Source organism: Orbicella franksi, chromosome 15 (assembly GCF_964199315.1).
Source record: "Orbicella franksi chromosome 15, jaOrbFran1.1, whole genome shotgun sequence".
Classification (NCBI taxonomy): domain Eukaryota; kingdom Metazoa; phylum Cnidaria; class Anthozoa; order Scleractinia; family Merulinidae; genus Orbicella; species Orbicella franksi.
In genome coordinates, this window is record NC_138159.1 from 3,247,325 (window position 1) to 3,258,758 (window position 11,434).

The window sequence follows — 11,434 nt, forward strand, 5'->3', positions numbered from 1 at the left end:
TACATAGGTCATGGCTGGTTCTTGTATGAACTTGTTGTTGTCCTAGAAAACATAAATGGGATTCTGGAAAGCGCTATATGCCCTAAGTAGGAAGATCTCATCGACATTGTAAACAACGCGTGGCAAAAATACACTTTGTTGAAATTACCCCTGTCAGCAGCTATCTCTAAATTTGCTTTAAAAGAATCCCCCACAACACTTTTACATGTAATATCTCTAATTTTTTTTGCTTTAATTTTTCACTCATAATATAATCCGAAAACACCTTGACATTTCAGCTAACAACAGCAGAGAATCCTCTACTTTGCTTCTTATTATTACCTTACGTTCTGACTTCGACTGTTAGTTTTAGGAGAACACCGATCGTAAGGTCAACTAACTGATTAAAATACATGTCACGTCATCCCCTGTTTGGTATCGTTTGGTTGCCACGTCATCTCTAGTTCGGCATTCGGAAAAAAGCCAGCCGCATATACGATTATATCAGACAGGACACAAATGTGTCGTTTTCGACCCCAGAGCTCTTCTCTTTTGTGCATGACCCTGTCGAGAAAGCCAAGGGTCTGGGCTCTAGAATGCTAACGTATTTCTTGTATGGTTTTCACACACGGTAAACTGTAGTTGCAATTCGAAATGTTTGTTAAAATGATATCATTAGCCCTTCTAACGAATTTTACAATAGCTCATATATATAAATTAAATCCCCGATTTGTTACTATGTCTTGTAACCTGGTAATAAGCTAGATAACAACAACAACAACAACAACAACAACAACAACTACAAGTAGCTTTATTTGCATGACCATAAATACATACAGTGTTGCAAAAGCTTTTGTAAACTAAAACTAAAACAGTAACGACTATCGTGATCATATAATAATGTCATGATACAGCAATCAAGGTACATTGGTTTGATTTGAAAGTAGAATATTGCGTAGATCAAAGCAAGATGAAATAAATTTTGCTAATTAAATATTAATATAATGATTTGAAGAAGTCATAAGTTCGCTAATGGCTCTTAACGAAGATAATTGTTCAAAAGTCGGAATGATATGTTCTATTTTTTTCATAAAATTTATTTCTTAGAATAGAGTATTTATTGCAATATTTTAGAAAGTGAGATTCGTCTTCAATTTGATTAGCTGCACAAATAGGGCATCCACCAGTCTCAATTCTTACTTTGTGATTGCCTTTCCTAAATTTCACTAGTTCTTTTCTTTCGCTTAGTTTGCTTGTTAGGCCTAAATAAGAGGAGGGTGTAAAGTTCGATGTGATCATTGTCTGTTTGAAAACAATGAAAAATAGCGAAACTGTTCGCTATTCAAGAATCCGATCCCTTTCCACTTCGCTATTCAGGATCCTTTTCAGACGATATGCCATGTTCTTCATCACCACCTCATCAATGTCTTCCAGAACGTTTACGCCACCCAGCCAGTAGTGCGCAAGATTTCCATTCTCCAGGGCCTTCTGCAGCTCCCCAAGAAAGCCAACAAAGTGTTCCCCCAGCGAGTTCCGGCTGGTCCAGTTTCCATGTTTTTCTTTTATATAATGCATGTAGGCTGTCTTCAAGTGGTACGACTCGAGTCTACCGAGCGAGGTTCGCTCCCTGTTCACGATGGTTTTGACGATTCTGAGGAGCTCGTGCCTACAGCCATGATCTCTATCCATGTATTCTAAGATGCTTTTTTCCTTTAATGAAAACGACTGCCTCCAAAGAAGACCAGGACTAGAAACATATCTTCGTCCTCTATAGGGCTTGGCCACATAGAAGCTGTCTGCTCCGATTTGAAAGCAAGGAACCAGATCTGCTGACAACAACGTCATACCAGATTCCTTCTTGAAGATATCCAGCTGAACAGCTGGCCCGTGGGCTCGCACAACCATATCAACATCAGAACGCGGTGATCTAGATCTGAAATCATTTATTGCTTGTTCGACAAGACTGTAGAACCAGCCATTGCGAAGCCGCTCAGGATGTATGTAACCTTCAGGTCCTGCGTACCTGCGAAATTTTGTGTCCAATCTTGCCTTCAGCCGTACGTACCCAGGTACATCTGTGTCTTCCACCATGACTTCCGGATCACCCCATAACCACGGCGCGGTGGTTTTCAGTACGACCATGACGTCCACTTCATCAGCAGCTTCTGTCTTCAGCCTTTCGTACACGCTTCCGGTGTACTCCAGCCTCAGAATGGGAAGCGAGGATTTCTTTCGACAGTACCACATGACCTGGTTTTCAACGTAATCTTTCACCAGCTTTTTTGTAAGAGTCATGTCAGCTTCGGAAATCTTCACATGCTTGGCAGAATAATTACGAAGTTTCCTTGTTAATGTGTCGTCTCCTACCAGCCAGTTCCAAACCCACATTGTCTGAGGCAAAATAAGATAAAACATATAAGATAAGATAAAACCCCGCAAGCTTCAGTAAACACACGTCATTGGTTCTCCGCTTTCGCGCCGCGCTAGGTGGAGTGCAAATTAAATTAAGGACCTTTGTTTACATGGGTTAGAAAGCCAGCTCGTCTTTTTGACCAATAGAAATCGTGCGACTAAGCACCATTCTCGACCTCCCCGGAATAATTTTCGATTTTCTCGAGCGGCTTTATAGTAATTTTTGTATGGAACGAGCTGGGTTGCACACCATCTTTCGACGACAACAAGTTCTTCAAGTAAACAAAAACACCAAAATATGTTATAAAAATCCTTAAATGACAAACAATTTCCTGAAAACCGCATGTTACTACAACTTTCACAGCCCCCACAAGATAGATTGATGAGGATGTTTCACATCGAAGCTCGCTTTGAAAATTTCACTGACGGTCCAAAAACAAAATCGCCGCACATGTCCAGAGGAGTACAACAAGCCCTTAAGAGCAGCTTCGCCTAAATATCAACTAGACTTGGAAATAGCGAAAAAATCGAATTTCTTCGAACTCGCCCAGAATGAAGCCCTACGGGCACTAGTTACAAAAATATCGTTTTAAGTTCGATAAATCAAAAATTATTTTTTTCCGCAATTTTTTCGTTTCGATGCCCCAAATCGGCCAAAATCCATCGAAAATGAGCGGCATATTCAGAGGCTCGTAAACTCAAAAGTAAAAATCTTCATTACAAACTGATTGCACGTCGTATTTGTACTTCCTTTTTTGTCTATTTAGAGCTAAATAGATCGTGATTTGATTAGAACTTAAATATTTGACGAATTTTCTAAATTAACGACCCAAGACGGCTTTACAAGAGGTCTACATTTAGCCTATTTTCAAATGCTAAAAAGGCGTTCTGGTACACGGCTTTTCCCAAAACGACTAATTTGGTGTGAAAGAGCATTCTTTCTTCTTCAAATTAGTCAAATAAAATTTTTGGGTAAATAAAATCGCGAGCGCTGAAATAGCGAACTAAATGCAGCACTTCTTCCTGAAAACGTGACCTTTGACCCGAGCGTAACGAAACCGATTACTGCAACAAAACCGGGAAGAAAAGCAAACGCTTCGTTATTTTGAAACAATTTCTAGTGATATCTCTCCGAAACCATGATTGCAAGAAACTATTTCCAGATATGAAATCTTACAGGGTCAAAAAAGGAGCTAAAGGGCGCATTTTGACACAATAACTTTGTTTGCTGAGAATTGAAGTCAATGACCGTTAACGAATTCCAGTGAAATTTGCAAACTTGAAGTATGTTAGCCGATACTTACCTGAATATTTATATTAATAGAAGAGTCGTCTTCTTGGATTAACCTTCAAACGAAGCAGGATCCAGATTTGAAAACCTCTAAAAGAAGAAATGTTTAATGTTCCGTGACCTGCCCGCTGCTATAAATTAGCTTAAATTCCATGCACATGCCGACCGCATGTTTGTCGTAAAACCAACTGAACTCCACTGACAGTTTCCATGGGCAACCCCAAAATAAACAATCCCCAAAAATGTAAAGTGAAATTGGCTGTCTTCATGAACAGTTAGAAGCTAGAGTCAAGTTCCATTACCTTTTAAAAGTGCTTGATTCTACTTTGTTCACTCGGTAGTTACTGTCACGTTCGAATACTGCGTAGTGTCGGTCACGCCAAAACACTGCAGACCGTGCAGACTGAGTAAGTTTCCCATACAAAGTCTTGTACGCGTTTGTCTATTGAATCAAAAGTCAATTCTGCGCTTGTGCAGCCTGTGGATAAATGACAGACTTTCAGATATATTCAACACTATTTTGTAACTAGACCCAAAAAAGGAGTCACAATGAAAAGCCCAAACAAGTGTCTGCAGTAACACAGCGGTCAAACGTCTGCGCATGTGCGAGCAATGGAGCAACTAAAAGGTGGCCAAAATATTTTCATGACACTGTTCTTTTCATGGGTCATCGGTATCCTATAAATGACATTTTCCTCGTTATTTATATATTTGTTTATGTTTTAGCCGGTACAACGAGAGCTAACAGAAATGACTTGAGAGTTAAAAATTGTTCTACCTTCTGTTTGTTGCAGGTCTTTCTTTTCCGTGGTATGTATTTTCCGTGCTCCTTGAATTTTTTGTCCGCCTCGACTTTGCATTTAGTGCACCAGTTTTTTTCCAGGTTTGTAGTTTAGAAAAGCTTTTCCCACCTGGTCAAAGACCAGGTACAGTCGGTTTGGGATCGGTATTTTGGCCAGCTATGCCCCAATGACGATGGACATGAACATCGTTTGCCGTTTCGATTCATCTCGTTCCTGTGCTTCAGACAAATCAAGGATCCGGATGGAATCCCTCAGTCCTTGCCAAAATTTTTCCAGCTCGTCTGAGCGAAGCCGAATCACTGCAATTGTCTTTTTCTTCTCCCATTTTTCCTTCTTTTACACATCGTTTGTCGTCCGTTTCCGGCGTCACGCATCGTGTGATTAATAAAAACAAATAAAAATATACTACGCCGTCGGCTCGTAGCATGACACGGGTTTTAAGACTTATAAACTTTTTTGGTAAAGCTCAAAACAAAATGGTAAATCAACAGAATACCGGTAACTTAATAAACTTTGTGTCTGAAAAGTCTTAAGTTTTCCTTTTACCTGCTTTCTTTTCCTTTTACAGATTTCTATGAACTTTTCAATTTTTTTTCGTAAATGTTGCGTGACACCGGTTGTTTCCCATGTTTTCCTTTAAATTTTTGCGCGGGAAATTGGCGCGCGGCTGCCAAAAAATGTACCAATTTGCGCATGCCCGACGTTTGAACGCGGTGTTGTCTGCAGTCTGCACAGTCTGCACTGTTTTGGCGTGACCGATTCGCGGCATTCGAACGTGAGAGTAGTGGACAAAGTCGACGCAAACAAATAAATTCAAGCACTTTTTAAAGGTAATGGAACTTGACTCTAGCTTCTAACTGTTCATGAAGACAGCCAATTTCACTTTACATTTTTGGGGATTGTTTATTTTGGGGTTGCCCATGGAAACTGTCAGTGGAGTTCAGTTGGTTTTACGACAAACATGCGGTCGGCATGTGCATGGAATTTAAGCTAATTTATAGCAGCGGGCAGGTCACGGAACATTAAACATTTCTTCTTTTAGAGGTTTTCAAATCTGGATCCTGCTTCGTTTGAAGGTTAATCCAAGAAGACGACTCTTCTATTAATATAAATATTCAGGTAAGTATCGGCTAACATACTTCAAGTTTGCAAATTTCACTGGAATTCGTTAACGGTCATTGACTTCAATTCTCAGCAAACAAAGTTATTGTGTCAAAATGCGCCCTTTAGCTCCTTTTTTGACCCTGTAAGATTTCATATCTGGAAATAGTTTCTTGCAATCATGGTTTCGGAGAGATATCACTAGAAATTGTTTCAAAATAACGAAGCGTTTGCTTTTCTTCCCGGTTTTGTTGCAGTAATCGGTTTCGTTAAGCTCGGGTCAAAGGTCACGTTTTCAGGAAGAAGTGCTGCATTTAGTTCGCTATCTCAGCGCTCGCGATTTTATTTACCCAAAAATTTTATTTGACTAATTTGAAGAAGAAAGAATGCTCTTTCACACCAAATTAGTCGTTTTGGGAAAAGCCGTGTACCAGAACGCCTTTTTAGCATTTGAAAATAGGCTAAATGTAGACCTCTTGTAAAGCCGTCTTGGGTCGTTAATTTAGAAAATTCGTCAAATATTTAAGTTCTAATCAAATCACGATCTATTTAGCTCTAAATAGACAAAAAAGGAAGTACAAATACGACGTGCAATCAGTTTGTAATGAAGATTTTTACTTTTGAGTTTACGAGCCTCTGAATATGCCGCTCATTTTCGATGGATTTTGGCCGATTTGGGGCATCGAAACGAAAAAATTGCGGAAAAAAATAATTTTTGATTTATCGAACTTAAAACGATATTTTTGTAACTAGTGCCCGTAGGGCTTCATTCTGGGCGCGTTTGAAGAAATTCGATTTTTTCGCTATTTCCAAGTCTAGTTGATATTTAGGCGAAGCTGCTCTTAAAGCTGATTTGATTTGATTTAAAGCGGAATTTAATTTTCAGTTAATTTCTTGTGTCTTGTGCACATCCTTTATAGCGAGGTCAGTTTGTACGATGCTGGCTGGAGTTGACTGACCTCTTTGCAGTAGCCCTCTGTGAGACAACAAAGTGCGCAAACCGCACATAATAAAAGCCGAATAAATCATGTGCGGAGTTCAATTTTCCAAATTTATTCCTCGACATAACCCTCACCACCATGCCTTATTCAGCCACAATGAGATGCAATTTGGTTTGACCTAGAGCTGCAATATGCCATAAACGAGGAATGGGTACGTTCATCAGGTTTTACTCCCAACCTTTCACCAAGCGTCAGTTAACTTCAGTTACGTGCGCACGTCAGCACGTCTGAACGTCAGAACACAAATGTAAATAATCTATTTACAGCCAAACTAGTCGCTGTAAATGTACAAAGTGCGAACGATGTACTTTAATCGGAGAACGCCATATTTAACTTTAAAGCACAAATTTACATCTACCCATGATTTCAGGCTATCATCCGCCGAAATAAAGGGAATACTTTAACTATCAAACGAGTACGACTACATTTTAATGTGTCCTTAAAGTGAGACTTTTCGATCGGATAAAAACTACTGAACAGAGTGGCCCCACAACATCGAAGGATTAAAATGGCGTTTAAAATTCAAAATAGTCAAAAGCGAGGATTGCTCAGTTGAAATCAGTTCTGAAAACAGTAATATTTACATCGATAACTCTCAAAGCTGTCTGCCTAATCAAGCAGAAATTAAAATTAAGGAATCAATAGATATGTTCCAATCGGAAACAACTTATCTAGTTCGTTTGATATCGAACGACGGAAGAAAGACTCTGCATAAATAAGCTACCATATTTAATAGCACACTGTGAACAAAAATAATAATTATAATAATTTCTTTAGAAAAAGCGCGCTCTTCTTACAAATACAGTAGTAAGGAACAATCGCGATCAACTTACCTGGTTTTTGAAAGGCGTGAAATCGCGAAATTGTGAGAGTTAGTTAATCTAATTCAAAAAGATTATACTAAATATCAGGAGAATAAATGTTTTGATGAGCAAAGTGCCAACTCGATGGCATTTTCAGCCAATCAAGTCCCTCTCGGATCTTGCCACGCGACTTCCGGTTTTTCTCAGAAAATTGTCGTAATTCTCTGGAACTAATGAAATCCATCCACCCCTGAACAAAATAAGCTCGAGTTTATAGTGCTTTCAGAGCACTAAGAATTTCAATTTCTCTTGATTTTCTCACTCTACTAGGCTTCATTTGCTCGCCCATTCGGTCAATCATCACTGGACCATTTTCTACGCATTTATCAGTTAAGGTCGGCACACACTAGTCCCTGCAACTGGTCCCCTGAAGAATTTGCACGAAGGGACTGGCCGCAGGAACTTTTCCCGCGAACAGTTCACACGAAGCGTTTTGAGGAACAAGTCCAAAAATTCAAACTGGTTTGACTTCGTGGGACTATTCGCAGGTCCCTGCGACTAGATTTTGGAGCAAAGATGGCCAGTTCACACGACGGGACTTGTCCCCGCGACTTATAGGGACTATGTGCCGACCTTCATGTAAAAGTAGCAATGACGCTGACAGTTTTAAGAATCTCGATCTGAGATATAAAAGGTGAAGTGTTTTAATTTATATCTGCTAGGCGGACCAAGAAGAAACTGTTTGTAAGAATAAGAAAAAATATTTTGTCACCATTTTCTCTTAAATGTGATATAGTTTTCTATCCAAAATATAATCACATAAAAATACTATTCTAGGAGTTTTCTGTTAGTCACTTTCAATGATTTACTCACAGTGTAATTTCGTATTTGAGGTAACTTAATTTCGGATGAAAATTAATTAAATTATTGATTAATTAATTAATTAACTAAATGGCACTCTACTTCAACCAAAATTACAAGTATTTTCTTCAAAAGCGTCTCTGAGTCTAGCGATCTTCTAATAACCTTTCAGTGATATTTTTCAAGATCAGGAATCATTTGAGAAACTAATCTAATGTCATTTGGAAACCATGACAAAATATGATAATGTAAAATGTAACCATACTTCTTGATGTTTAACAAAAACTATATGAACACCTACTGGCTGGACATGTTCTTGTGTGGTCACTGCTGGTGTCAAACCTGGTATTAAGTTCATACTAATGGCATTACGAAATGGACATAACGCAAAGAAAAAAAAAAAAAATCAGTTTTACGCTTCTGTCATTCTGTTCCTGCTATGCCACTGATTTTGTTGTATTGTTCACACTGGAGGCCAAAACATTAATAGGAGGCCAGTTAGTTAACTTTAAGTAATGTCTTTACATGTTGCTAGTGTGAACCAAGCCAACTACTCAATCAGACCATAGTTAATTCTTTATTCTACTAAACAACATGAAGTTGGCCCTGAAGAATGGCATTAACGATCCTTGCACCGCGACAAGCCAAAAGATTAATATTTCCTGGATTTGGCATGTTTTCCAGAATATTGAAATGTGCCTCCCAGAAGTGTGGGATTGAACCTTTTGTCAGCAAACCGCACAACGAACTCATAAATCCAAGAAAATTATTCCCCAGAGTCCTCACCGCTCCAATTCCGAGGATCGACCGAGGATTCGCAAGGTAGTGCAGAAAGGCATGCTTTACATGGTATGAGCTCAACAAGCGAAGAATACAATCCTTTTTTAACGATGGTTTTGATGATCCTAACGCCCGGGTCAAACGCCGTACTTCACATGAGCCGAACCCAATTCAACCAATTAGGCTCATGTGTAGTTCGGCGTTTGACCCATTTAAGTTCGACTGATTTTAATTGGAGCGGCTGAGGCGTTCTTCACGCCTGGCAGCCGCGAATAACGCCTGAAGACCGACTTTGGGTCAAACGGTGATCTTCACATGAGTCGAAGCAAACGCATAATCAAAGGTCTAAAGGCGCCATTTTGACTTTACCTTGAAAAACCACTGAACAAGACCGCCTTTGTTATTTATTTCGTGTAGCAGATCGGTTGGACTCAATTAAGTTCGACGTTTGACTCAAACAGGCGTTCTTTTAATTATTTGAGTCGACCCAACCTGTCATCAGGTTCGGCTCATGTGAAGTAAGGCGTTGGACCCGGGCCTAAGAAGCTCATGCCTGCAGCCATGGTCATCCCGGTCCATGTGATGTAATCGTTGTTTTCAATGTCCTGTATAGGAAAAGATTGCTTCCACAGAAGCTCACGATTTACAACCATTTTCAATCTTTTTTAACGTTTGGGCACGAATTACTTGTCCATAATGTGGAAACAGGGCACGAGATCCACAGACAGCAGCAGATTATCTTCAAGTAAATGTTCAACTGCACGGCAGGACCATTATCCACCAATCACAGCATGTACTATGAAGATGAAAATCTTCGTTGAAAATCAAGCTCCAGAAACGAGATTTCGAAACCAGGTATGACGGACAGAATGTGGTATAATACACTTTTTTTCTCCAAGAAAAAACTTGCAGGAAGGGGGAAGGAAGAAGATTGTTGCCATCGTACCCTCAGGAACGCGTGCCCTGGGACTACTGCTTCAACAATGGCGACTTCTGCTTCCGTGGCTTTTATCACGACCATCAAGTCCGCTTCATCGGCAGCTTCTGTTTTGAGACCCTCGTACATGCTACCTCGGTATTCGACTCTCAGGATTGGAAGAGAGGACTTTTGCATGCAGTACCCCGGGATTTCCTTTTCGACACACTCAGTCAGGAGATACTTGGCGTGAGCCATATCACCCGTGTTCATTTTTACGTGCCTTGCTGAGTAAGCTCCAAGTTTCTGAGTCAAAGTTTGGCTGCGACATTGTTGTTGCTGCAGCTGTTGATGTTGAAACCGGAATGCCGTGATCTGTTGATCGAGAAGAACGAAGTGATATCATTGAAGTTCGTTCATGCACACACATGTAAAGTGGGGGTTCTGGCACAGTGGGTAGCAAGGGACAAAAAACCGTCCGAAAAGCCCCCCAGCTCCTTCTCCTCAGACTAAAGCTTCGGAGAAGGAGCTGGGGGGCTTTTTTCGGACGTACACACTGCCTTTATCTCAAATCTCCATCTCGTAAAACAATTTATTAGGTATTTATAAAATGTTACTTTTATGTGTGATTAGCATTCCAAGTTTGCACAAGGTTATAGGAAAAGCAATTCATCTGAATATTTTGTTTTCTATATACGAAAGTAGAAAGCAAACCGGCAGGTATATTTTGCAGGTCGCAGGTTGCAGATTGCAGGTTGAAATTTAATTATAACTGGAAAACCGCTGGCACTAAAAATAATTAATAACCTATATACTCGTCAAGGGTTCTTACATAAAGTAGTTTGCCTTTTTCACATAGTGAAAACCTGCTGTTATTAATATTGAAGCCTTCTTTGGCAATCTTCTAACTTGTTACGCCATGTACAGAAACCAGAGACTTCGTACGCTTCCCAACATGTTTGTGATCGCACTCGAAGGCACGCTCGATCCGCTATAAGTACTTATCGATCGACACGCCGAGACCAGTGAAATCTCTTCAAAGCCATCTGGATGGCCGCTCCACAGATGTTTCCATCGATTCCAGATTTGGCTGGGGTCTTCCCTCAACAACAGAAGATTGCCATCACAAATGAAGCAAATAAATAAAGAAATGAAATAATATAAGATTTTAACCGACGGAATATACTAGCGGTCACTAGCACAAGCTCAGTGTGCTTTCATTTTGGTACTCACAGGGAAGAAACCAAATTCAGCAGATATTTCAGATGATATTTCAGATGTTTCTTCAAAAACAATAATTCATTGCAGGCTTAAAATCATAGGAATATACTCTCCTCCCATCGCTTCGGCCGGTTTGACACTTAAGTGGAAGCCATCTTTCTGAGCGACTGTAAACAGGGTCATGTAACAGTCACGGTAAGCCTACCACCTGTACGTTTCTTTTAAGTGCCAGCGGTTTTCCAATTATTATTAAATTTCAACCTGCA

The 11,434-nt window shown here is 39.9% G+C and overlaps 2 protein-coding genes and 1 pseudogene across 3 annotated transcripts in view; 1 reads left to right on the plus strand and 2 right to left on the minus strand.

The window, feature by feature from the left end:
- The window catches only part of LOC145470543 (uncharacterized), a 113,819-nt gene that overhangs the window by 67,051 nt on the left and 35,334 nt on the right, over window positions 1-11,434 (plus strand). The gene's annotated exons all lie outside the window — the stretch shown is intronic.
- Window positions 877-8,209, minus strand: LOC145470560 (cyclic GMP-AMP synthase-like receptor 3). Its single transcript, XM_081454370.1, has 2 exons — window positions 7,421-8,209; window positions 877-2,370 (listed from the first exon to the last, which is right to left on the minus strand). The coding sequence occupies exon 2, from the start codon at window positions 2,365-2,367 to the stop codon at window positions 1,318-1,320; it is 1,050 nt and encodes a 349-aa protein (XP_081310496.1). The 5' UTR covers window positions 2,368-2,370; window positions 7,421-8,209; the 3' UTR covers window positions 877-1,317.
- On the minus strand, window positions 8,348-11,058 carry LOC145470345 (cyclic GMP-AMP synthase-like receptor 3; annotated as a pseudogene). The gene is made up of 4 exons (XR_014042480.1): window positions 10,780-11,058; window positions 9,862-10,322; window positions 9,570-9,691; window positions 8,348-9,156 (listed from the first exon to the last, which is right to left on the minus strand). The product of XR_014042480.1 is annotated as a cyclic GMP-AMP synthase-like receptor 3 (transcript).